The sequence below is a fragment of the Onychomys torridus genome, chromosome 4 (genome assembly GCF_903995425.1).
Source record: "Onychomys torridus chromosome 4, mOncTor1.1, whole genome shotgun sequence".
Classification (NCBI taxonomy): domain Eukaryota; kingdom Metazoa; phylum Chordata; class Mammalia; order Rodentia; family Cricetidae; genus Onychomys; species Onychomys torridus.
The window spans coordinates 14129908-14157454 of record NC_050446.1 but is presented as its reverse complement, the minus strand read 5'-3'; the positions used below and the strand labels follow the sequence as shown (position 1 = coordinate 14157454).

Here is a 27547-nt window from a genome sequence, read left to right as displayed (position 1 = left end):
CCAGCGGGGGCGAAATATTCAGTTGCAGGCACCCCCGGCCTCCTAGCAGGCAGGGAGGTAGAGCAGAGTGGGACACTACTGCCTTCCCAGGCTGGAGGTCCCAAGGTACTCTCCCTGCAGTAACCCTGCATCAGCTTGTGGGGTAAAACCCGAGCCCTGGCCAAGCAGGTCCTCTGGCTGACATGCTAAGGCTAGGTACTGAGTCCAGACTATTTGGGCCAGGATTGTGGAGCGATCCTCTTGGAACAACTACCTCTCCAAAACGGCTCTTTCGGCTTCATGCCGGGAACCCGACCCACAGATTGGGTGGTCTTATCTTTAGCAGCTTAAGGAACCAGAAAACAGTCACACACCGCAGTAAAATCGGAGAGCTTTATAGTCTGGGCGGAGTGTCTAAGAAGGCGCCTTCTAGGCTCACCTGCGCAGGCGCTCAACGGGCAGAGGCACAGCTGGCACACAGTGGCAAGCTGTTAGTGCCTCTCCCACAGGAGAGGTGGTACATTGTGTTCTCTTGCCAGCCTTACCCAGTGCGGGGACTGGCCACTTTGCAGTAGCAGATGCTGCCACACCCTCCCGAGTACACATCTGTGCTCAGGGCATGACCCTGCTCTACTCTGGATCCATGGGGAAGAAGGTCCACACCCCAAGCCATGCTATGGCCCTGGGAGAGCTCAGGAAGGCAAGCAGGAGTGGGGCTGGGTGTGGACATCTGAGAAGCCAAGCAGTCCCACACCCTGCCTCTGTAAACAGACCCTGGTGGGTCCCTTCTCGGCCCCAGGCACATCCCTGAGAAACACCGGGGACTGGCTGCAGCTCTATCTGGGGAGGACCAGGTGGTCCACCAAACCAGCTGCAACTCTGTTCTGTCCCCTCCCTCCCTGCAGAGCAGGCTTCTGCTGGGTTAATGCCCAGTACCTGCAGCGCCTGACCCCAGGGCCTGACCACCACCAAAGTCTTCAGTACAAAAATCAATGTAGAGTGGGCCAGACCACATGAGGGCAGACACAATGGCTGGGGGACATAGGTGGCAGGGTGGTCCTGGGAATGTGGGTGCATAGGCAGCAGCCTCCTCAAATCAGCCACTGGCAGTTCCCCTCTTCCCAGGACAATCAACTGCCTCTGGCAAGCTTAGAGTTCCTCATAGTCCCCACCACCAGGGTGGCGGCTGCTAGGGGCCCCACCCCCCAGGAAGGCTTCCAGCTCATCTGCAGCCTTCTGCTCTTTGCTCCGAGGGGGCTTCCTCTTCTTCCTCCGATCCTCCTTGCCTTCCTCCTTGTCCTTGCTCTTCTTGTGTTTGCTTTTCTTTTTTGTAGCCTTTTCTTCCTCCTGAAGGTCATGAAGAGCAGATCTAGAGTCAATGGGCAACCCACAAGGCTATTTCCCACCTTCCAGGACCCTGGGCTGTCCAGGCTAGCTGTGACATAAGTGATGGGCAGGGCATGTACCTCTTTGCCCTTCTTCTTCTTTTTCTTCTTCTCTTTAGAGGAGAGTTTGCCGTCTTTATCTGTGCAAGGAAGACAACTGAGCTCCTACCTGCAACCACTTTGTATGGTCAGGCAGAGGCTGCTGAGATACCCCGTTCCCACCAAGGCCTGGTCCCACCAGCAATCTAGGGTGTTCTCATGTATTTTTGTGTTGGTGAGCTTTGAACTAGCCCGGGATGAAATTTTTTCCCCTCCTTTTAGGGCTGAGTTGGCTCAAATCTGCCCCTGGGCTGCAATTTCAAGCATATCTATTAGACAGCTATTATTTTTTTCCAAAACAGTTCTGTCCCAAAGGCCTGGGACACCTGAAAGCCTGGAATGTTGGCAGAGCAGATGGCACAGAGGGGGACCCATATGGAACTATGAACAAGGTGACGGGTGACAGTCTTAGATGGCAATTTTGGGCAGTTCCTCCCATTCTAGAGACTCATAGCTATGATGAAGAAAAATGGTAGGCAGGCTAGGATTTCTAAGCACAGGTCCCTGGACTAGCACAGGATGAGGACCTCCAAGTTATCCCAGGCCCCAAGGAGAGGGTCAAGCTCTCGGCCCTCCTACCTACCTTCATCACTGCTTTCCTTAGGTCCTGTCTCCTCCAGGCCCAGCCCGAAGAGATCTGAGTCATTCTTCAGTCTGAAAGCAGAGACTGGGGGCTTGGAGGGTAGGGGTAGCTGGGCAGAGCCAGTGTCCTCATCAGTCACATCAGAGAGGTCTTCTCTTACTGGGAATGCCTCCTGAAGAGAGAGATTAGCTAGTAGGCCGATTATCCCTGACCACTGCCCCTGGACCTTTGAAACAAGGTGGCAAGTCCCTCTGGGAATCCAGGGGCTGGGGTGGGAGAGAATGGGAGGGGTTAACCTGACCCAGATTTAGAAAGACCAGCAGGGCCTTCATGTGGACAATGGACCTCCTCCCATGGACTCCTGTTCACTTTCTCCAGCAGGCTTCAGAAACACGTTAAGGGACTGGAGCCAGGAACACTCTCCTGCCTCTCTTCAGATCTTGCTCTGGGAAACACACCTTGATTGTCCTCTATCTCTGGAAGGATGGAGGCTGAGCTTCCCAGCCAGCAGCCTGTCCTTACCACTCTCCTCTGTGTGTCCGATTCATCACTTTCAAAGTCAGGGTCATCCATGACGAAGGACAGCATCTGAGCAGCAATGGGCCCCTCAGGATCGCTTTCTGATGACACCTGCTTGTCCTTCCCTTCCTGGGGTCTATGAGAGCCATCAGTGGGTGGCTTGGTACTGCCGAGGTCAGGCCCTGAGCCAGCGGTGAGACCATCTGACCATGGGGGTATGGCTCGTGTGGGAGCTCCCTTCTTTTGTGGATGTGAGGCCTTAGTGGAGGACCTTCACATAAGAAGAAATGTCAGGAGTTCTGAGGCCACCCTAGGTTGCCACTACCTCAGATGGCCATACCCTGGGGACCTCAGCCCATACCATTTTGTCTCAGGCTCTGAGCACTGCTGAGGAGCCACTCTGGGGTGGCCTGCCGGTCCTTCAGCTTCCTCCTCACTGGAAAGACTGATGTTCTTACTGGGGATGGGCTCTGAGCACAGCAGGGAATTGCCATGTGGCTGGTCTTCTATGTCCACGTCATCCTGGAAACCTGCCACCATTGGGTTCCCTCCTATGGCCTCCCCATCATCACTGCAAAGAGGGGGTAGGCAGTCAGAAGTTCTGCAGGGGTCTACGTGCTCATTTCCCACCCCAGTGCCTGTAGAGCTACCTTGTCTATAGTACCGTATAGGGAAGACCTTCTGGGCTGTCACAGGGGCTGCTGAGTACAGGTGGGATAAGAGTGAGGGAAACACTGCCTTGTTGCTGGCCAATGGGTAAGTCAGTGGAGAGGAGCCCACAGTTGGAAGCCTCCAGTCTACCTGTTTCTGGAAGGGAAACCCTTGACCCCGCTGAATATGGTGATGCTGGAGATCTAACAGTCAACTAGACCTGCTAGAGGGAGTGCTCTCAGAGCTTAGCTGTAGACAGGTTTTAGGATGTTGTTAAAAGACAGACTGGGTTGTGGGAAGGGCTAGCTACAGGAAGCCAGACCTGGCCAAGGCCTGCTTGTCTGGGTCCAAATGGAAAGACTCCGGTAACCTTCACTATACCTACACAGACTGTGCCAGGATATATTCAGAGTACCCCTGTACCTGCTAGGCCATCTGCCAAGGTTCCTGCTGTCCTAGGAAGATTCTAGCTCAGTGTTCTCCAGTCGGCTGTGGGCCTGAACTGCCCCACTCCATGGTGAGCTGTCTGTCTACTCCAGGGTGGTGATTGGTCTAAGCAGGCCTTGGACACATGGCCTGAGCCCTTCCCTCAGAGCTAACTGCCAACCAAGCAAGCACAAGAAAGGCTGTGTCCACAATCCCCAGCAGTGTCTTGGGAGATGCAGGTATAAATGGATGGGGAAGCTGTGTTGGCCAGCCCTTGAGGTGGACCCTGTGCTGAGCTCCACCAACCCACCGTTACCTGTCACTGTCCTGCTGTGGGTCTCTGGCTCCAATTTTCTTCTTGTTTTTAGGCAGGGTTGTGTCTTCCAGGAAGCTTCGGTCAAGGCCATCTTCAGGGACAAAATCCTCAACATTCTGGACTCTTGCTGGGGCCTCTAGAGCTGGAGCTGGCTCTGTAGAGAAATGCTGTTTCCTCCTTATATGGTTCCTGACCCCATGCTAGGCAAGCCCCAAAACTGGGTTTGTAGGACTGGGACTTGATAATTCATACATCCTGGCTTAAAGTCATAGGCTACTTTAGAACTGGACCAGGTAGTGACTGGCCCATGAGGGAGGAGCGTGTCAGGGACACAGGGACCACATTCCAATCTCTGAGGACATGAGGCTCAGGATGCCAGAAGCTAGCCCCCAAACCACATGTTGAGAGGGCTGCTCCCAGGCCTACCTGGAGGTGAAGGGGTCACTTCTGCAGCTGGTGAGGTCCCAAACAGCCGAGAGATGATACTGCGACGCTGGGCTGGAGCTGGGGCTGAAGGTTGTACAGAAGAGGGCGTGGCCTCCAAAGGTGGTACAGGAGATGGTGTTTGGGGACAGGTGGAAGAGACACTGAGGGACAGCTGGGGGGCAGGCTGGGGGGTGCTGGGGCTGGAGCTCCCTGTGGATACAGCACTTGGAGGCACAACTGGCGACTGGGAGCCTGAGGATGGGCTCTGCCCATTGGCTGCCAGAGGGGATGCATGGCCTCGACTTCGAGCCTCCATCATTTCAAGGAAGCTAGGAGCGGCAAAAGGATAGGAAGTGAGGAGCTGGCTCCCCTGGACCTTTCTCCAGGGCTTTCAGCCGCCAGTGTCACTTTTGCACTCATACTATTAAGTAGAGAACAGGGCACGCCTGCCAATCAGCTGCCCCAGTCTTTGGGACCCAGACTACTGCCTCGCTTATCCTGTCCCTTTATACTGGTACCAGCCTGGGGAACTGAGTCTCATAGCAGATGCATGACCAGAGCCTACCAGGACCACTATTCTTTTTTAAAAATTTTATTTTTATTTTATATGCATTGGTGTTTTGCCATGGGTGTTGGGTCCCCTGGAACTGGAGTTATAGACAGTTGTGAGCTGCCATGTTGGTGCTGGGAAATAAACCCAGGTTCTCTGGAAGAGCAGCCAGTGAGTGCTCTTAACCACTGAGCCATCTCTCCAGCCCTCAGGACCAACTATTCCTACAGGATTTGGGTAGGCCAGTGGCTGTCAATAGTACCCAACTAGTGACCAAGAGGGAGGTGTGGCTGGTTATGGCCAGTGGGGTAGAGTTGCCGATCACACATGTGTAGTTTGCTCTAATCACAGGTTTGTGCTGATCCACATGTAGGAACCATACCAGATGTCTGAGTACTTTGTAGGTTCTGTTGGCTCCGAAGTATTTGGGGGTATAGAGTGCCAGAGTCAACACAGCCCACCCTCAGGAATATCTGCCCTCACTTTCTACAAGAACTCAGGGGGCTACAGGGAAATTAAAACTGTTCCCAGATCAGCATAGCTCAATTCACAGTATTAATCCACTTGTTCTAGACAAGTGCTGATCTGACTAAACACTTTATTAGATGAACAGGAAGGGCTTTGGCTAATAGCATGGAATACTGTCCTACGAGGTTGAGTTGAGCTGCTGAGCTATGTTACTCAGCTATTCCCCATACTGCTGCTCCACACTGAGTACTCAGGTCTTGGCTGAAGAATACTCAGATCTACCATGCATGCACATATATGGTGCTTTCTCCACTGCCTCACAGGTGCAGACCAAAGCTTGGCACCTGGCTCCTATCTGTGGACACCAGGGCCCATTGGCAATAGTGCAGTACCCTCCCTTCCCACTCAGGGCAGTCAGGGCCTGCATATCTGTAGTTGCTGGCTCACGTACATGCTGTAGTTCTGGTCCTCGGTTTCCTGCTGCACTGATAGCTCCTCCAGTGTGGCATCAATGTCTAGTTGGTTTGTCTCCAGCTGCCTCAGCAGTGTCTCCCTCTGTAGAGGAAGTGGACATAGCTGAGTATGCCTCTTCCTATGAGGCATGAGGTCTGGCTGGCTGCAAGGTCAGCGTGTGTGGCTTGGAGGATACAGGTCAGTCATACGGAGCCACACCAGAAAGCGCCACCTTCTGTTTCCACATCATACTTTCCTGTTGGCTACAACAGCCTCTCAGGTCATAAAACCATAGCAGCAGGTATTTAAGACATCTGGGGAGCCCCAGGGGCAACTGGATGAAACTCTGTCAGGTACAACCTGAGTAAACTGTACACTTCTAGCCTGATGACCAAAGCTGATCAGATCAAGCCTCTGGGTCCATTTGCCATGTCTTCTTGCATTTAGATTTAATCTTAAAATACAGCAGCTTTCAGGCCATGTGAGGGACAGCAGATGAACTAGGACTGCATTTTTAGCTGGAAAAGGTCCCGCTGGATAGACACCACTATCACAAAAAACACGACCCTGGCACTGGGCGTGTCTCAAGCTTACACCATGAGTGCTTTTCAGCACAGAGCAAACAACCCAAATGGAAAAAGTGGAGTGACTACAGACCAAGAGCCCTGGGGTTTGTTTATATTCTGACAAATGGAAAAAAATACATGAGAATGATGCTGATCAACACTCAGGACAAGCAGGCATATATAACAGACAGATGAGGGTCCTAATTTAAAACTAAAGATGTAGTATACCAAGAAAAACCCAGACAGCTACATCAAATACATTACATAAGTCTATTGAGACTTTACTCTGCATATTGACCAATAACTGGTGATTTAAATAATTCTGGAATTATAGTTTATTTTCTCAGACAGGGTTTCTCTGTATAGCCCTTGTTGTCCTAGAACTCGCTTTGCAGACCACCTGACCTCAAACTCAGAGATAAGCCTGTTTCTGCCTCCTGAGTGTTGAGACTAAAGATGTGTGTCAGCACACTCAACTTAGTTTGTTTTTTTTTTTTTTTTTTTTTTTTGAGCTGAGGATCGAACCCAGGGCCTTGGGCTTGCTAGGCAAGCGCTCTACCACTGAGCTAGATCCCCAACCCCTTTTTTGTTTGTTTGTTTGTTTTTCTTCCTTCCACCAGTGTTTCTCAGGATGTCCTGGAACTCACAGAGATCCTCCTGCCTCTGCCTCTAGAGTGCTGGGATTAAAGGCGTGCACTGCCACTGCCCAGCCTGACAGTTGTTTTTTTTAAAGATTTGTTTTTGTTATTTTTATGTGAATATGTGTGAAAGCCACATGTTTGAATGCCCAGAGTCTAGAAGAGTACATTGGATCTCTTGAAGCTAGAGTTACGACAGCTGTGAGATACCCAATGAGGTTGTTGGGAACTGAACTCAGGTACTCTGGAAGAGCAGCAGGCTTTACTAACCACTGAACAATCTCTCCAGCCTCATTGCTGTCTCGACTGTATCTGGGTCTGGCCTTGAACTTGCTATCTGACTAAGGATGGTGTTGAATTATTTTCTTCCTTGCCTCCACCTCTCCATCGCTGCAATTACAGGTATAAGCCCCACCTGGCTTATATAGCACTAAGGACTGAACCCAGAGTGTTGTGCATAGTAGGTAAGTAATCTAACTGAGCTACATCCTGAATCCAAAAAGTCACTCTAAAAAAAGTTATCATTTATTTAATGTATATAAATGTTTGGTCTGAATACCATGTATATGCCTGGTGCCCACAGAACCAAAAAGGCATTTTGGGTCGCTTGAGAATGAATGGAGTTGCAGACAGTTGTGAGTCACCTTGCGGGAGCTGGGAATTGAAAAGCCATCTTCTAGAAGAGCAGCCAGCCCCTCCAAGATGGAATGATTCAATCCATGGCTACTTCCAAGTAGCTACCACCCTGCCAGCAAACAGTAGCCATCACATTCCCTGCAAATAACCATGGAGGAAGAAGGCTATGTGGTCTAGATCTCAGCTCAGGCTTCTAACACCAGTGACTATCTTGGCATCTCTGTCTCCCTTGGCAGGAGGCAGTGGTAAAGCTTTCACAGAGTGGAGCAGTGTAAGGGGTTGTTTTCTCCAAGAAGGAAACATTCCACACTGCAGGCCTCTTTAAGCATGAAGGAAAACAACCTAAAACAGCTTCAGGACGTCCCTGAAACTGGCCAGATCCACTAGGTCCTTCCTGCCTGAGTAAGCAATAACAGCAGATTCTCCCTTAAGAGGGAAGGGAGCTGAGATGAAAAGAAGACCGTCAGAGGAGACAGGTTGCAAAGAAGACGCAGACCAAACCAGCTACAAAGAAGCTTTGACCGGTCACTTGGAAAGGACACTCTCTGACCTGTTGAGCTGCCTGCAGGCTGTGCAGTGACCAGCTTACCAGCTTGTATAAGCTGTGGACCTGTACTGGGGTGGGCTTTGGTGACGTAGCTGTCTTTGGGTCATTTGCTCCTATAAGTAACCCCAATAAAGCTCATTGGTTCACCAGGCTGGACTTTGGTGGTATCTGGAATTTGGTCTGTTGGGATCCCTGTCTGGGATGAGTAGATGCGTGTTGTGTCTCCCTAGGTAAAGTTTTGTCTCACAACAGGACTCTTCCGTGGAAAGGCATTTAGTAGAGGCTCCTTTTGATCCTGTAGGCTCCTCAGCATAACCCTACCTGCAGGAATCTCATCTTTCTCAAAAGGACACAGAGAGGAGGAAAAAGAAGGCTTTACTTTCCTGAGTTTGGTGTCCTGGATAAAATATGAAGGGCCCAATACACTTAGGGGAAGCTATAGGTCACAGGTCCAGAAAGGTGGCCAGGCCTGTTTGGCCTTCTTGTTCAACAGAGACCCCACACCAAGCTGTTTCAGCCCGTGTTTCCAAAAAGGATTGGTCTTCTGTTCTTATGCTTAGAATCCAGAGCCTTGTTCCACTTTCTGCCTACTCTGCTGCTCTCCTAATTCTCAGAAGCTACAGCATACCTCAGGACTAGAGAAGATGACCACAGCTTAAGCAGGCTAGGGTCCTAGGGCGAATCTGGGACTAGACGGAGCTTTGGGTTTAGTTTATAGACTTACACTGGTTCCTTGGCCTTGACAAATGTAGAAACATAAACAGGAGGCACTGGGGGCTGGGTGACAATATGGTCATCTTGTACTATCTCTGAAACATTTTGCTTTTTGTTTTTCTTTTTTTTAAAGATTTATTTATTTATTATGTATACAGCATGTATAACTGCAGGCCAGAAGAGGGCATCAGATCTCATTACAGATGGTTATGAGCTACCATGTGGTTGCTGGGAATTGAACTCAGGACCTCTGGAAGAGCAGTCAATACTCTTAACCTCTGAGCCATCTCTCCAGCCCTTGTTTTGTTTTTCAAGACAGGGTTTCCCTGTGTAACAGCCCTGCCTGTTCTACAACTTGATCTGTAGACCAGGCTGGCCTCGAACTCAAGAGATCTGCCTCCCTCTGCCTCCTGAGTGCTGGAATTAAAGGTGTGCACCACCACCATCCGGCTTGTTTTGTATGTTTGAGAAGGGTCTCATGTAGCCCAAGCTGGTCTTGAACTTGTTACATTCTAGGGATGACCCTGAACCTCTGACCCTCCTGCTTCTACTACCTAAGTACTGGGAGTACAGGTATGCAGCACCATGCCCAGCACTTTAATATTTTTGAGACCCCCACTTACTGAGCCTCAGAACACAGCCTTAACCCTGAAGTGGTCTTCTTGACTCAGTCTTCTGAATGCTGGGACTGCAGGTGTGTGCCACCACGCTCAGCCTATGCCACTTCTACTCATCTAATCCAAGAGATCCCGAGAGGAACACTCAATGAACAGCAGGGCAGGTGCAGCTATTCACCCTGGTAGGCCACCCTACTTGCCTCAACAGCATCAAGGAAGCTAGACGCTTCGGACAAGGGTGCAAGTTTTCTGTTCTTCATGAGATGGCCAGAGGGCTATGGGTTAGAGGACAGTCAGCACAGCATCTGCATGGAGAGTCACAGACGTTTCATGTCTTGGAACTTGCCTCTTGACAGATAGCTCTGTGTGACTGGGACCTCCATAGCTATGTGTGCATCTGGTGAAGGGGTCTGCACTTTAGTCAGTGTCCCACAGAGGCATAAGGGCTCTACATGGTGGACTGAAACTTCCAGATGCTCTTAAAGAGCAAGACATGTTACACACTTCTGGCCCGCTGCTTTGAGTGCTGTGTAGGCCATCTCCAGCCCACTAGATACATGTTGGTCGCCAGCTTCCAAGAAGGTGCCCAAGAATGCTGTCAGGCTCAGGGAGGCCAATCCTTATGCAGAGCCACAAAAGTGATGGCTACCCACTTGTCTGCCCTACCTGGTAAGCACTTACCTGTAACTGCAAAAATGGAATGTTGAAGAACTTATGCAGGTACTTTAGGCCAAAGCTGTTCTTCATGGAAGACTCAGCATATCGGAAATAGGAGGAACCTGGAGGTCTGTTTTCAAAGAAAGATAAAGGGACTTAGTGGCAGTGGCTTGATTCCTATGTCAAGGGTTACACCCAAGCCTGAGGTGTCCTGCCTACCTAGCTTCCTTCGGCAGAAGGTTCTTAAAGACATTCTGTAGCTGACTCCTCTGGCGCTGATCGGAAGAACTAGACAGTGGCCAGGAAGGCCCCACAGTCCTGGCATATGGTCCTCACATCTTCTATAGCATTACTAGAGACCTGGAACTCCTCACCCTCTGGCCATAATCCCTTTCCTGGGCCAGGATGCTGACATTTTATCTCCAACACAGGATGAGATCATGCCTTGTCTACAAGCTTCCCCCAAGACTTTGAGAGCACAACATAGGACCTTCTTACAGGAGCAAAACCGGCAGCACCCACCTGTCCAGGTGGTCAATGAAGTCACGCACATCATCTGGCAGAATGACTCGATGCTCGCCCATGTCACGGTAGTTGCCCAACACACACACCGGCACATGGGTTGGCACTTTGGGAAGCTCTCGGAGAACATAGTTGAAGGTCCTTCAGAAAGGGAGGGAGTGTTTTGCCTTAGCTGTGTGGCCCTTGGAATGCTGTGTACACTTCCTCTTTGTCTAACTTCCCAGAGCACGTGTCACTGAACCAACAGCAAGTGCTATAACCTCAGCCTGCATCCCTGGCCACTGACTCTCCCAGGCACCCCCTGCACTCCACAGCAAGGTGCTCCATTCTCCTGCCTTGATCGGTGTGCCACCTGTCTGTGTCCCTATGAAAGTGCTTCAAGGGCTGGTAGGATGGCTCAGTAGATGGAAGTGCTTGCCACTGAGCTTGATGACCTGAGTTTGATCTATGGGGCCACATTGTAGAGTAAGAGAGCTGACTCCTGTCCTCTGGTCTCTATCACATAACTTCCTACCCCAAAATTAATGAAAGAAAATCAATCAATCAATAAGAGCTGCTTGGAGCCTCCCTGTTTGTAGCATCATTCTGAACTGTACGTATCCTGGGGTAACATGTCCCTCAGTTCTGTGGCACATTGAGGCTGGGTTGCAGCTCATCTGCTCCTCCCTGCTTGTTGGCTCTTGCCTCAGGGATACCGTTACTGAAGTATCCTCAGTGAAGGCTACTTCACTTATTCTACAGTGAACCATACCACCTACAAAGTCTGCTGGTCTCTGCAAGACTGACTTAATGTAGGAGGGCCTGTAGCTCCACTTTACAAGTCATCACAATGTCTCCAAATGACTTATAAAGACACAACCAGGACTAAGACTTAGTTCAGTGTTGAGTACTTGCTTAGCATGAGTAAAACCCCAAGTTCAATCTCTGGTATCTGCCCTCTACCCCCAATTCCCCAACAAAAGCAACAACAACAAAAACCCAGAAATGGCAGTACATATTAATAACCCCCGTTCTCAGAAAGCTGGTAAGAGGATTATGAGTTTGTGGCCAGTCTGGGCTACATAGTTAGTTCCAAGTTAGCCTAAGCTACACAGAGACCTTGTTCCTATAAAATCCACTAATAGCACATGGGTGGGGGTGGTGGCCTTTAATCCCAGTGCTTGGGGAGCAGAGCCAGGGGGATCTCTGTGAGTTCGAGACCAGCCTGGTCTACAGAGTGAGATCCAGGACAGGTACCAAAACTACACAGAGAAACCTTGTCTTGAAAAACAAACAAACAAACAAAAAAACCCCCAACAAACAAAATCCACTAACACCTCCCACAAACAGTGAAATATGTATGACCCAGCTTCCCTGCCAAAAGAAAGCAATGAAAATGCAACATGCCTCTAACAATGACAGCCTCTCCTGACTGATGTATTCTCTTGAAGTGTGCTCACTGGTCTGTAATTGCAGCTGTGCTCTGAAGTGACTATTGCCTCCCAGCTACTAGCTGAACCAAACATGCTAGTGTCCAGGGATCTCAGAAACCGAGAAATGATTGATCCTTGTGGCCTGACAACGGGTATTTTGTGAACACAAGGGTCTACAAAGCCTCCTGGCTGCCAAATAAGCATCTGCATAACCTTCCTCATCTGCATATCCTTCCTGATCTGGCCGAGCCTCCTATCACTCTAGCCCCAAACTCAGGTCCTGATGCTCAGCCAAGCTGTCAGGTCCTCACAGCTCTTTGGTGCACTACCTGGTCCTCGGCATTACCCTGATAGCTGCAGGGCCTTTTGACGTTAGATTGCAAAGGCCATAGAGCACTTCAGTGGAGTACAGGAGCCTTCAGTGTCCAGAGGCAAAGCCGTGTCCTCACTACTAGATCACCCACAGAGGCAAAATGTACCTCTCTGCTCTGTACCTGAGATGGGAGTAGAGCTTTGAATATAATGTCCATGACACATGTTTACTGCTGAATTGGAGCTTGTGGCCCAGTCTGCCTCCTATAGCCCTAAGAGGATTCTAGCATGTGCCAGTTGCCAGCTTGTCAGGCAAACATATAGGTCCCTGAAGGTTGGGAGGGCTGGATCTGGGCCTGTGAATACCATACAAAGGCTGTAGGAAGTGTGTTAGTGTAGACTGTGGCTAGCAAGGATCTATAGGTTCAGGACCCTCAAACCACAATCAGTGTCATGCACAGTGCTAACTTCACTCCAAAGCACATTTTTTTTTTTTTTTTTTTTTTTTGCCAGAGCTGAGGACCGAACCCAGGGCCTTGCGCTTGCTAGGCAAGAGCTCTATCTACCACTGAGCTAAATCCCCAACCCCATTTGTTTTGTTTTTTGAGACAGGATTTCTCCGTGTAGTTTTGGTGCCTGTCCTGGATCAGGTTGGCCTTGAACTCACAGAGATCCGCCTTGCTCTGCCTCCTGAGTGCTGGAATTGAAGGCGTGTGCCACCACCGCCTGGTGAATACAAACCTAGACAGATAACGTCCCATTGTACATGTATGGGTCCAGGAAATCTAGCTGGTTTGCTCTGGCTATCAGCAATGATAGTCTTAGAAGAAGGAACAGAATGCTTTTCTCTGCCTTTTTCAATCCGAACACAGATTATACACGTAATACTAATAATAGAACTGTAAAAGCAGAGTTAAAAGGCAAGGTGAATCTCTAAGGCTACTTCTAAAGGTGTCAGGGCTTCTTATAATGTATGGGGTTTTTTTGTTTATTTGTTTGTTTTTTGGTTTTGGTGGTGGTTGTATTTATTTTTTGGGTTTTTTGTTTGTTTGTTTTGTTTTTGTTTTTCGAAACAGGGTTTCTCTGTGTAGCTTTGGAGCCTTTCCTGGAACTTACTCTGTAACCCAGGCTGGCCTTGAACTCACAGAGATCTGCCTGCCTTTGCCTTACAAGCACTGGGATTAAAGGCTGGTGGTTGTTTTTAAAGTAAGGTCACATTATGTATACTTGGCTGCCTTTGAACTCTCTAGACTAGACTGGCTTTGAACTCACAAGATCTGCCTGCCTCTGCTTCCCAAGTGCTGGGGCTATAGATGTGCAACTCCATGTCTGGCTAGTAAAGTGTTTTAAGAGATTGTTTTTCAGTGTATACAGAGTAAGACTTTGAGACATCTGGGAGCCTCTTCTGTGTTTTCCTGTTGTTTCTGACAGGAAGGCTCCCAGTCTCACAATGATGTGTAATGTAGTCTCCTGAGCACATTTCTCATGGTGTGCCCTCTCAATGGGAGTTTGGTGGTCTCAGGAGGCTTGCACCTGACCTCTGGACCCACTGCCCACTTTTTTCTTTGTCCTTTGTTGTCATTAATCTTAGCTGTGACTGAGAGTATGTATAGGAGCCTATTTCTGGTACCCTCCCCACCTCTGCAACAGGCCACCTGATTCTAATAAATTTTATATGGTATCTTCAGGACAGTGGGGTTGTGCAAGGTAGCACCTAATCTCTACCACTGTTGGCCATCAGCCTGCCCCTGCCCCACCCTCTGCAGAGGTATGAATCTATGCCCATCTTGTGGCTTAGATGCCTCAGCATCTAGGGGTTCTGCCCACAGCTGGCAGAGCAGGAAGCTCATACCAACAGAGGAATCACATTGTACTATGTGAAGGCATGCAGCCACTGCCAGCTGCCTGCCCCTCTTACCACTGCTTAGTGATGTCAAACATCATGACCACCCCATTACAGTTCTTGTACACGTCCAGGAACTCAGCATCCAGAGCCATTTCAGACTCTGCCTAGAAACAGGAGGAAGAAAGGGTAAGACTGTGTCCCTGGCCAAGTCCCACACCTGTGGACCCTGAAACACCCCAAAAATGCAGAACGGGCCTTTTCTAATCTAAAAAGTGATTTTGTTTTGGAAAAAAAACACAAGGAAACACCTGTGAGTGTGTGCAAGTTAGCTGTGGGGACTGGAGCAGCAAGTTTCATCTCTACAGGGGAGGCCTGCCCTAGGATTCCTAGAAGCAAGTACTGGAGCTGTCAGCTGCCCTTGAGATGGCTTCCAGAGGAAAAACAAAAACAATACAACAGTGCTGTCCAATCTGGTCAAACCCCATAGCTGGGAAGTCATAGGCCCTGGGTGGGGGTGGGTGGGTGGGTGGGTTCACAGCTGTTCTTTAGCTAAACTGGCATGGAGCCAAACTACATTCTAAACATTATGTTTATATCCATAGATAAACACTACTTTCATCCTTAATCAGGAAAAAATCTTTTCTTTTTGGCTGCTCAAGGTGTTGGGAATAAATGACAGTTGAATGCATAGCCCAGATCAGATTCAGGTAACATCAGGAAATAATGGGAGAAGAAAGAATCTAAGAGCTGGAAGACCGAGAGGACTGTGAAATGCTTTCAGCAGCCGTGGTGGCCTGCACAAGACTGAAACTCTCAACAGCCAATCATGGGTTAGGGAGGTCAGCTCTCATGGGGCCCTACCCCCGTTAAACTACTGTCTACTGACAGATTCCAGGGAGGGTAGGTATTATCTTCAGTTGTGTACCTAATAGTAAGCTCACCAAACGCCAAACATGTGGTCAGGCAGAGGCCTTAGTTTAAAATCATTGGTCGCACACGCCTTTAAGCCCAGCACTGGGGAGGCAGAGGCAGGTGGATCTCTGTGAGTTCCAGGCAGCTAGAGCTACACAAAGAAACCCTGTCTCGACAGCCAAAAAACCCAAATCAAAACAAAACAAAACAAATCACCAATGGGTCACAAAACCAAAGAGGGAAATGACGGACAGGACTTGTATAAAGGAGAGAGTGGATGACAGGGCAGAAGGGAGTTAAGAGAGTAGGTAGAGAGTAAACAGAATGCATTATCTGCACGGACGAAAAGGTCAACAAATATACAAAACCTAAAGAAATAAAAAATACGCAAATGGTAAAAACAAACAAACAAAATCAATCAAGATGTGTTCCAGAATACACACTCCATGGAAGAGGGCCAAGGAGGGTATATGTATCACTTAAGCTTCCAGCCTTGAAGCGGAATGAGGCCTTCTATTCGCCTTCTATTTACAGAGGGAGAAAACAGGGCAGAGTTCTCTAGAACAACTGGCAGGCAGGTGTGTCGGGGGACCACACACAGATCACCTAGCCCCACCTAGAGTGCCAGGGCCACATCTCCAAGATATGCCAGTGCTTTTAAGGACAAAGCCACCGTGACAGAGATGTAAAATGTGTCCCCTTACAGGCCATTCACATCATTCAGTTTCCTGCGATGTCTGCAGAGTGAAGCAGAGCAGCCATCACTCACATAGGGCAGGTGGCCTAAGTAATCAGTAACCCTAAGATAGAACACTGCAGCACGGGGTCGTGAGAGCAGTGAAGGACAGTCAGTGACTGCTACATCTATAGCCTAACGAGAACATCCAGGGTCTCAGGATGGGCAGGAGGCCCAGTTGAAAGGGTTGGAGACCACCGAGTGACCACAGGCACCCTGCTCAGGACACTGACACAGACCCACCTGACAATGTGGCTCACCTCCTGGGGGTCATTCTCCGTCTTCAAGCCATCACCTCGTTTTTTACATTTCCCTTTTTAAAAGACAAACACAAATTAGGAATGTAATTGCTGGGTCCAGGATTTGCCTAAGTGGGGGAGTATCCTTCCTTAGACCCATCCTACCTGTCACAATGCTCCACTCAGCCTGAAGAGATAGGGAACTGTGTGAAACAGCTAGGCCAGCAGTGGATAGGAAGTGCAGGCCTCAGCAGCTGATAAGACAGGCCAGGAAGTAAGATGCCCAGTCTCGATCTGCCTCGAGGAAAAGGGTCCCTCTTGACAGCCCAGTTTCCATGGAGACATAGGAGCCAGTGTGAGGTAAAGGGCTTCCACTGGGTCAACGCTAAGAGAGACCAAATCTGGAATTCCCTCAAAAGTTCTCCTGTATCACTAGGGCACTAGCACATAGGGAACAGAGAGGAAGACCAGCCCACCTGACACTGCCTGTCCTGGTTACCAAAGCATTTTATGTGACTGACAGCCACAGGTCCTGTCTGGGGTCCGAGGGTCTTGCTATCTAGAGATAACAAGATGACATCCATCACTGTCCTTCCCTCTTTTCATGTCTAAATTTCCAAATGGGCAAATGAGCTACTCACAACCTTGGGAATTCCATAGCAAACAAATATTCCCCAAGGACAAACTCAGATTTATTTGCTTAAAACACCAACTCTGTACCCCTCTCCAAGTCCTATCTGAACACCTATTACACTCTGGTCAGTCTGGGGAGTCAGCTTCTCCCCCTTGGGTGCAGTGGATGGTTCAGCCTGACCCTCATGGGCTGAATGGCAGGTGGGCCATTCAGGGTGTGCCACATGTAGGCCAGGAGCCTCTAGCACAACCAGCAACTTCCTACAAGTTGCTGTAGTGTCTGTGGGAACTACTCTTGGGGCACAGCAAAGTGCTGGACAGGAGCTGGTAGGTCTGGGAGGCCAGAGTAAGCAAACACTTGCCAAGCTGCTTTCCATCAAAGTTCCCTCTTAAAGCTTCTGAACATGTACTGTGAGCACTGCTGAGCCTGCCCAATCTTCTGGAGAACGTACCCACTGCCCTGAGCTCTTAGCTGCTTTAACTTCTCTCACATCTGAAGGTCCTCTGCTGCTGTGGGAACCAGGCAGACTGTGGACCATGGAGATGAGGGGTGTGTGGGGGGAGGGGGAAAAAGAGCCTTTCTATGGGCCCCTCTGGTAAATGGGTGACAGCAGCCATGATCATGCAGGCACTCCTTGAGTTAGGACCACTCTTTGCTGGGATCCAGCCTGATTTCATCAGAGCAAGGATATGAGTGGATCCCTGAGAGCGGGGGGAGGGTAGAGGATGTTTGAGTCTGACACAGTGGGGAAAAAGGTGCTCCATGACTCCTGGGCAGTGGAGGTGGCAACCTCTGCTTCATGGGCTCTTGGGCCAGCTGAAGGCATAGCATGCCACTTTGAAGGGTCCTGAGTGAGAGGTTGAGGTTGCTGCATTATGGTCCCAACTTCTGACCCCACTCTTCAAAACTTTGTCTCTAGGACAGTGCATCCCACCACAGCAGGTGCAGACATAGAGACAAGAGCAGAGGCAAGAGACAAGGAAGGCACTTTGGTTCCAAAGTGGTGGCCCCTCTGTGGACCAGCAGCAAGTATCTCCTCACTTGATGGGTTCATGGCTTGTGGAAGATAGCTGACCTAAGCCACCTGATGGCTTCATGTGGATGTGACTCTTGTCATCACAGTATATCCAGTGATGGGCCGCAGATAGCAGGTCACCTATCAATGCTCCAAAGATGCACACACAAACATGCAGAAGTGTACACACATACAGAGATCAACAGAGGCTCAATGGATGGGGTCCAACTAGGCTGTGTTACTGCAGGAACCACAGAAAAAAGTGGCTTCAACTGTTCGCAACACTTGACCCAAACTAATACTCAAAAGGAACTTGGCTGAGGAAGGAGGAGAAAGCACACCCTGTGCCAGAAACCAGAGCCCTGGAGACACATCTTCCTACAAAGTCCTGGAACCCCATGCTGATGAGGCCAGGGGGTCAGATCAAAGGTGGTGCCTACAAAGTCAGGGGTTGTGAGAGGTCAGAGGCTAAGGTGTGTGATTTCATAGTGCTTAGAACCACCTGCATGCATGTACACACACACACAGAACGTCAGCACTGGGGAAGACTATGAGCTCTCACCCTTAGGATCACAGAGGAACTTAATGACCCCACAAAAGAAGATAAGAATGAGATTAGTCCAGGCGGTCGTGGCGCACGCCTTTAATCCCAGCACTCAGGAGGCAGAGGCAGGTGAATGTCTGTGAGTTCAAGGTCTATAAAGTGAGTTCCAGAACAGGCTCTAAAAGCTACACAGAGAAACCCTATCTCAAAAAAACCAAAAAAAAAAAAAAAAAAAAAAAAAGAAAAAGAGATCAGATGCTCTCATGAGTGCACTCTGAGGAGTTCTGTTGATGCCCTCTGCAGGTTTAGATGAGACTAAGTCTCTGTGAGGCTGGTCTAGTTAGGTACTTGGACTTGGTGACCCACTCTGTAAGAAATGCTATATATGGGTCCCTAACCTCCATCACATGGATGACACAGATAGGCTGAAGTAACAACATGCAACTCCAGCTTGCCTTCTCTCTAAACCGAATTAAAGCTTCATGTGGGGAAAAAACACACAAAAAACTCCTTGTGGGAAATCTGAATGATATTCTGGACCAAACCAGGGTGCTGGCCCAAGATGTGGGGTTTTTTTTTTTTGTTTGTTTGTTTTTGTTTTTTTTTTGTTTTTTGAGACAGGGTTTCTCTGAATAGCTTTGCACCTTTCCTGGAACTCATTCTGTAGGCCAGGCTGGCCTTGAACTCACAGAGATCCGCCTGGCTCTGCCTCCCAAGTGTTGAGATAAAAGCATGCACCACCACTGCCCAGCCCAAGATGTGCTTTTACTCCATTTGACTCTGCCCCCACCTCTCACAGCCTTCCTGATTCATGCAATCTTGCATGTTTCTACTGTGCTGGTGCACTGCACTTAGACTATCCATCTCAATAATTAGGGCTGCCCCAGGCCAGAAGGTAGAATAGGTAGCTATAAACTGGACCAGAGTCAGACAAGAACCCTGTGGGTGTCTGCCTGTGAAAATAAGTTCTCATTAGAGGGATTATTAATCATGGTCAAAACAACATGGTTGGCATTAAGCCATCACCTAGTAAAAGACAGGTGGTATCCTATGAATGTCCAGGTTACTTTCTGGCTCTCTCAGAGCAGGGCTGCCAAACCACTAAGGCTCTAGGGACCAGTAGACTATGGGTTACCAAGGGAAACACACAGAAGGGCTTTGAGAACAGCTTCATATGGGTTAGAGTTTTAAGCTGACCAATGGTCAGCTGTTCGGTAACTAAACAAATACTAAAAATAGCCAAGTATATGTGACAGGTCCACTGTTGCACATCTACCATGCCTACCAGACATGGGAAGGAACTGACTAGGATCCAGAACCTAGATCAGGTAGGGATCAGACAGGGACTCTGATGTAACCTAGACATTAATAGTTGGTAGCAAACCCAAAACTCCCATATTCTTGAGTAGATATAGCTGGTGCCTGTGACATGTCTCCAAACCACAAGTGGTTCTGTGTGACAAGGCTAAATAGGACATGGGGCCCGAGAGAGAATAACCAGACCAGAAGTAATGGGAGTGAGGACACGCAAATAAGGTGCATGTATGGATACGGAGGGGCCCTATTTAGAATCTATTAAGCATTAAGGAGAAAATGTACCTTACCTTTGTCAACTACATCCCAGACTTCAACTTTCACTACATCATCAGTGGCTGAAACAAGGAAAACTCTCAGATTAGTGCCTAGCATCACAGCCCCTTCTGGGCTCCCAAATGGGGTCAGGGGTATTCTGGTGTCACTAGCTTCCTGGGACCTCTGTAATACATGCTGCAAGGTCTGCAAGGCTGTTCCTCAAGGCCCTGGCATGAGCAATACATCTACTGGCGCACAGACAAAGCCATCACACTCAGTAGTCTGTGGGGCCCTGGGCCAGTCCAGGGACCTGAGTAGATGCTCACATCCTAGACAGATTAAAAATGCAATTCAGCTGTCTAAGTCACTTGTCCCCCACCTTCACTACCTCATCTGACTGGTCAGTATTCAGTGAGGGTTGAGCAGAATCTAAGAAAGTCAGTGCTAGAGGCTAGAACGCTGATGTTGGGCCATCTGAGCAGGCCCACGATGGCTGCAGCCTTCAACCTACCTGGCCATTTGTTCTACAGTCTCCTAAGGCTTTCTCTGATACTGCTAGTCCTGAGTTGCCTCATGAGAACAGAAATGGTTTCCAAGTTCCTGTTATCTCCTCAAGCCCTCCTCAGCAACAATTCTCCATTCTGGGATGTCCTAGGGGCTAAGGGAGCTGAAAGGATGGTGGAGACCCCAGTACCCAGAAGGGGAAGACAAGGGGTAAAATAGTCACACTGTCCTCCAGGGATGAGGCTTGCCAGGGTTCATAGCATGCGCTCCTATGGGGCAAAGCAGGTATGTGTGCTGTTGATCTGTATGGGTGTGTCTGCTCCTAGAGGTGTCCAGGGAATTCTAGTCTTTGAAGGGGTAACCTTGCTTTTTCACTTGCAACTATGAGTGTCCTGGGCCTGAGGCTTGAGTGCTGAGGAACTTCACAGATTCAAAATGCTGATGGGGTGATTGACATGCAGTTTTAATTGGTAGGGCCTCCCACATGTAGGTATTATTTTCTCAGTTTCAGAAAAGTACCTTCCAAGAACCAGGGTGGGAGGCAGGACACTGTACTGTATAGGGAGAAAAGGGGTCCTGAACTCACTTTTGTAGTTCCAGTGGATGCTGGTGACTTGGATTTCCTGGGTGGGGATGTATTCTTCCACAAATTTCTTGCCCTGCAGTCGATGCCACAGAGCAGTCTTGCCAGTGTTCCTGTCACCCCGGATCACAATCTTCACTGGGGCAAGGATAGGCAAAGGGGAAAAGAAAGGAAGATTAATCCGTCACACTTAAAACCTTTAAAGTATCACATCTGTTCCATCTCACCTTGAACTCCTATTTTTCTCAGGTGATCAGCATGCAGGGGAAGAAGAGGTGAGACTGCCAGCAGCTTCCCAACAGGTCAACTGTAGCTCAGCAGGACAGACTCTCCCTAAGTGCAATGGTGCCCGGCAGTGGGCAGAGTGTAGCACCAAGAACAGAAGCCAGGGCTGATGGTAGGAGGTAGCAGTAGAGGACTTCCTCTGGGCGGGCTTTCTCCTGGAGTCATATACTCTGAGGGACTGCCAGGGAGCCTTAGGATCAGGGTTGGGCTGCACAGAGACTTAATCTGGCCAATTGAAGAGCAGGGCCCATGACAGCACCCCAGTACTTGGTTTTCCATTTACTTGTTCTTCTCATAGTTCTGATGTTTTGGGTACAGTTTTGTCTAAGACTGTATCCTACTTCACTCATTCCAATGTATACCAGGCCTGAATTCAGAAAGGTCTGCTGGCTTTGGCAGGGACAGGTGAACGGGATAGGGTGTTGTCCTTATGCCCCTAAACCTTTTAGACAGGCTCACCACTGGGCTTTTTGAAAAGGTAATAAAGAGCAGTTTGGAACTGATGCTGTCAACAAAGCCAGGAAGAACAGGAACGAGAGAGAGTGGGGACAGGCTTAGCATTTGGCTGGGAAGATTGACACCTTGGATGGGTGGGACAAGAGTCATGAATGACTGAGGATGCTGAGATGGGCAGGGAAGGCACAGGTGTTAGGCTGCTGCTTCCTGGGCAGTCCCATGGGACGTGGAGAGGGTTAATAATGCCACCAAAACACCTTTAAGGGCAGGAGGTTCAGGCTGTCTGTAAGACTTCCAAGGGCAGGTCAGGAAAGGGTCTAAAAAGATGTGGAAGCTTAAGAGGTAAAGCAAGGGGAAGCTGTGGGTTCCTCTGCCAACCTGCTTCTTTATCCTAGGCTGTCTAGTCTGCCCACAATCAAGTGCCTCCCCATTTCCAAACCATTCTATAGCACCAGAAGCCAATGGCCACCCTGGCCTCATAGCTCAGCTGGACTCCTAGGATGTACCTGACCTGGCAGCCCCAACACCCGCAAAAACAAAACAAAACAAACAAAACAAAACACCTGCCATTTGTGGTGATCTGAATGAGAATGGCCCCCACAGCCCCACTTATTTGAATGACTGAACAGTTGCTGGACTGATTAGGAGGTATGTCACTGGGATTGGGCTTTAAGGTTTTTAAAGTCTGTGTCAGGTCCAGTCTCTGCCTGCTGCTTGTAGATAAAATGTAAGTTCTTAGGGTCATGCCCACCTGTCTGCTGCCACTGTAAGCTCCAATAAAATCTCTCTCACGTCCTACTGAAAAGCAACAAGCACTCTTAACCACCAAGCATCTTTCCAGCCCTAGATATAAATTCTTTGTGTTTTGCTTTAAAAAAAAAAAAAAGAAAGAAAAGAAAAGAAAATCTTGCCAGGCAGTGGTGGCACATGCCTTTAATTCCAGCACTTCAGGAGGCAGACGGATCTGAGTTCGAGGACAGTGTGGTCTACAGAGCGAGTTCTAGGACATGCTCCAAAGCTATACAGAGAAACTTTGTCTCGGAAACAAAACAAAACAAAACCAAACCCACTAAAACCAAAACCAAAAGACCTTTTACTTTTGTGCATATGTATGTGTGGTTGTGTGAGTTTATGTGCCTCTAGGTGTCAGTTCCCCTAGAACTGGAGATATAAACTATTGTGAGCTGCCATGTGGGTACAGGAAATTGAACCTGAGTCCTCTGGAAAAATAGCCAGTATCTTAACCCCTAAGCTATGTCTCCAGACCCCCATCCCTTTCTTTTGAGACAGTCTCTCTATGTAGTCTTGGTTGGCTTGGAATTAGCTATGTAGATTAGATTTGCCTCTACCTCTCAAGTGCTGGGACCAAAGGCCTGCACTACCATGCTCACAGAAAGTACTTTCTAATTTCCAAGTAATTTCTTCACAGACTCATAAACTATTTGGAAATTGTTGCCATCTGGATCTTAAATCCCCCCAACTTTTAGCCAATGTGTTAAAAGTTTGTTAGGACATGATGCTGTTAGGAGGTCACCTTTAAATTGTGGGACCTAGGGCTAGAGAGATGATGGCTAATTAGTTAAAAGCCTCTTCCAGAAGACCTAGCTTTAATCCCAGCACCCACATGGCAGCTTACAACTGCCTGTAATTCTAGTTCCAGGGCATCTGATGCCCTTTTCGGGCTACCAAGCACATGGTGCACAGATATACATGCAAGTAAACCACACATTGTACGTGCTTGAAAAAAAAAAAAAAAAGGTGGAATCTGAGGCAATAGGGGGACTTGGGTTCTCTCCCTACAGCACATATTCATTGCCACACATCGAGTGGTCTTGCTTCACCATGCATTCCCACAATGACGTGCTGCCACAGGTTCAAAGCAACAGGCCAAGGGGCCATGAACTGAATCTACATGCCCCTCCACTCTTTGCAGAGCTAAAGTAGACTGGGTAGATCTCCAACTCAGAGTTCTACCTGCCTCTACTGCCTGAGTGCTAAACTTTTACTTTTTATAAATTGACCATCCCATATGTAGCCATTGGAGAATAAAGAACCACTATTAAGCTTCAAAAAGAAACCTGAGAGTTGAGTGTAGAAGTAGATGCCTGTAGTCTCAGCTACTCAGGGTACTAATACAGGAAGACCAGATGAGCACACAAGTCCAACAATTGGAGAATAGTAAGACTATTTCAAAACAAAACAAAAACACAGAATTACAGACCTTCACCTCCCTTACTACAATCCATTCTCATCACCTCTAAGTGTGTGTTGCATGACAATATTGAACCTACAGCTGACCAGGCCATAGTTGGGCAGTCTTCTTATAGTCAGACTTACCCAGGATCCTTTTCTAACTTTTATTTCAACCCTTTGCTGTTATATGCTAAATGTATCTTTTTTGTTCTTTTGAGACAGGGTTTCTCTGTTTAACAGCCCTGGCTGTCCTGTTGTTTTGTAGCCCAGGCTGGCCTTGAACTCACAGAGATCCGCCTGCCTCTGCCTCCCAAGTGCTGGGATTAAAGGCGTACGCCACCACCCTCTGGCCTAAAAGTATCTTTCAAAGATCATATCGCCCAATTAGAGGGAATTCCCCCCAACCCCCAATTTCTTGATTGCATTGTGACTACTAAAAGAAATGGAGTTATTCAGTAATTTTTTAGGAGCTGGGGATGTAGCTCAGCAGAAGTGTACTAGTTTAGTGGGAACCTAGGTTCAATCTCCAATAACAGAAAAGAGAGAAACAAAGTGACATTGGCGAAATGGCCCAGCAGTCAAGGGCGCTTGCCACCAAGCCTGACAACCCTAGTTTGACCCCCAGGAGTCACATGGCAGGAGAAAAATACTTCTACAAGCTGACCTCTGACTGTCACATGGACACCAAGACATGCACACTGCCCCAATAAATACATTTTTAAATTGTACTTTTTTAGTTACTATTGTAGTTCCCTTCTAGCCATCTCTGCCTTTTATTAAGTTGGCAAAACTTTTCCTCATTTTGCCTGGCAAATAGTTGGAAGAGTTGTATCTACATTTTAACATTCACACTTAATGTCTAGGGTTAACAAATTTCTGAATGCCATGCCAGCTGCAGTGGTGTACCATTTTAATCTCAGCACTTGGGAGGCAAAGGCAGGTGGGGGTCTCTACAAGTTCGAGACCAACCTGGTCTACACAGTGAGTTCCAGGACATCAAAGCTACATAGTAATATCCTGTCTCGGACCCGTCCTTCCCAAATCTGAATGCCTTAACTCTGATCAATTCCATTCTGTACGAGGGGGTCACTCCAACTGTTTCAATATTGTGAAAAAGAAAGAAAGAAACAAGCAAAAAACCAATTGCCCATAAAAACCATTATTACCCATGACTAGTATAATCACTGCTTATTTAAGGGCTTACCACATATGGACCCATTCTTTTGCTTACCTTTGCTTTTTTTTTTAAATCCCATGCTTATCTTTTCAGCTTAAGTTCCATTTATCTAAAGAACACCCTTCAGGCCGGGCAGTGGTGGCGCACGCCTGTAATCCCAGCACTCAGGAGGCAGAGGCAGGTGGACCTCTCTCTGTGAGTTCAAGACTAGCCTGGTCTACAGAGCTAATCCAGGACAGGCTCCAAAGCTACAGAGAAGCCCTATCTTGAAAAAACAAAACAAAAAAGAATACCCTTCAGTATTTACTTTCCCAGGAATCTGTTCAGCAAGCTGTCAGTGACACGCTGAACAGCAGCATTCTGGCATCAGTTCTCTGGAATATGGTCTTTCTACTCTGGTTGCAGTTTCCTTTTTGCTTTAGAAATTTATATAACTCACATGATGTGGTGATTTGCGGGTGCGTCAAAATGCTGGAATTCTTGGAGTTTGTTCTTTTTCTATTGCTTTTTTGAGACAGGGTCTTACTGTGTAGCCCACACTGTCCTGGAACTTGATAGGTATACCAGGAAGGACGTCTTTAAACTCACAGAAATCCACCTGGCCCTGCTTCCCAAGTAATGGATTAAAGGCGTGTGTCACCACACCCTGTCTGAGTTATTATTAGTTTGACACATTAAAAAAAAAAAAAAGATTGCTGTAACCCTGGAGGGACAGCATTCTACAATAGACAATTAAAAGTTTGGAAAGCATCAAGTTAACTGTGCCTCCTACCCACAAGAACCGTGAATCTGTATTATTATACGACTGATTTGTTTGAGTAAGATAGTTCAGAAAATTTGGAAGAGCAGCTCTTTTAGGTCCCTCTCATCAGGACCACCAGGGGGCGGGGTCAGTAGGGAGCAGGTTTAGAATGTGAGAAACTTCCAGTTTAGACCTCATTTCTAGGATTAGGTTTCAAGTAATACCATATAAAACTAAATAAGGAATCCAAATGTAGATTCCAAAGAACACAGACCTCTGAATATTTTGACTCCATATTGTCTTCTGTAGATTCAAGAGAAATACAAACTTTCAAGTTAACAGGTATGAAGTGCTTGCTTCTAATACAGTTCATAATGTTACCCAACTATCACTGACCATGAAAGACACCCATTAAAATGAGTAGTGTGTAGTGTGTGGGGAGTGTGCGTCAAAAACCTAGCAGTATACAAATAGTTGAGAAGTAAACAATGTCAGACCAGGAGACCGCCTAGAAAATAGAAAAGAACCTGCAAATGGAAAAAGTCTAAAGAGGTCAAGGGGACGGTCTGCTTCTAGCTGCATCCATACATAATTTATAACTAAGGATACAGCGGGCCTTTCTTCCTGTGGGGCCAGGGATGCAGTGAGTGCCTTTTGGAACTTTTAAAAAATATATCCCTTAAAAAAAACTCTCTTTAAAAGAAAAAAGGTGAGAACGTGTGGCGTGGTGGCTATTGTTTGCAAACTGGCTTCGAAGTGAACAACAACAAAAAACCCCACGGCTCAATGCCAAAGCCGACCGACTTTCAGGAGGCTCAAGAGCGAGCACGCGCCGGGGTCCGGAGGGGAGGCAGGCGGCACGCAGCCACGAGCCACAGACCCGCGCGTGCACCCTCGCGTTATGTAATGGTCTCTTGCAGCAGGGTACCCGCGCCAATCAGGGTCCTCCACCGCTGCTCCGCCAGTGTCGCTGCACAGCTCTTCTCTGGAGGTCTCCTGTCAGGTGACGGCCCTCAAGGAGCGACCATTATTCAGAGCCCAGGGACCCCGTCCACCCCGGTCCTCTAGGGCTGGGTGGACACCCCAGGTACCGCCAGCCGCCCCGGCCTTCCCGACGGCGCGGGCCGCACTCACTGTTGTATTGAACCCCCTTAGCGAAGCGCCTCTGCAGCGCCTGGTTCATGGACTGCAGCCCGGCGGGGATGTTCTTGTCCCGGCCCGGGGCCTGCTCCGAGCCCACCAGCTTCTTCAACGCCGAGAACATCTTCCTGCTGGACGTGCAAGCCGGGTGCGGCCCGCGAGCTCAGGAGCAGCGGCAGCGGCAGCGGCAGCAGCAGCAGCGCAGCGCGCCTCGCACCATGTCCGGCCGGCCCAGGCTTCCTCCGAGGTCAGGACAGGCGCGGCCGCAAGCCGAGGCCCGACGTGGGAGCGGCCTCGAGCGAGACTCTGAGGCCTTAGCCTCTGTGGCTCCGCTCCGGCTCCTGTGGCCCTCGGAGCGGCAGCCAAGCATCCGTCAGCGCCGCCATCTTGGCGCCGGCGCGGCTACGGAGCGCCGAGAGGGACACGTAGACGCCGCCTGCGCAGCGGGCGCACTAGATCCCGCCCCTTTCGAGCATCCCCTCCCCTCCCCGCC

The 27547-nt window shown here is 48.8% G+C and overlaps 1 protein-coding gene across 2 annotated transcripts; it reads right to left on the bottom strand.

Annotated features, from left to right (window-relative positions):
- Positions 1-358: 358 nt before the first annotated feature.
- On the bottom strand, positions 359-27483 carry Rabl6 (RAB, member RAS oncogene family like 6). Of its 2 annotated transcripts, XM_036183942.1 has the most exons (15): positions 27049-27482; positions 21065-21199; positions 20007-20054; positions 16231-16283; positions 14395-14486; positions 10753-10893; positions 10255-10360; positions 5854-5957; positions 4385-4713; positions 3959-4112; positions 2927-3136; positions 2569-2836; positions 2047-2218; positions 1446-1504; positions 359-1326 (listed from the first exon to the last, which is right to left on the bottom strand). In XM_036183942.1, the coding sequence occupies exons 1-15, from the start codon at positions 27176-27178 to the stop codon at positions 1129-1131; spliced, it is 2199 nt and encodes a 732-aa protein (XP_036039835.1). In that variant the 5' UTR covers positions 27179-27482; the 3' UTR covers positions 359-1128. The 2 variants fall into 2 exon arrangements, with proteins under 2 accessions (XP_036039835.1, XP_036039836.1); XM_036183943.1 differs by lacking the exons at positions 359-1326; positions 1446-1504; positions 2047-2218 and adding an exon at positions 2225-2491 and having other exon boundaries at positions 27049-27483.
- Between the last annotated feature and the right edge of the window lie 64 nt (positions 27484-27547).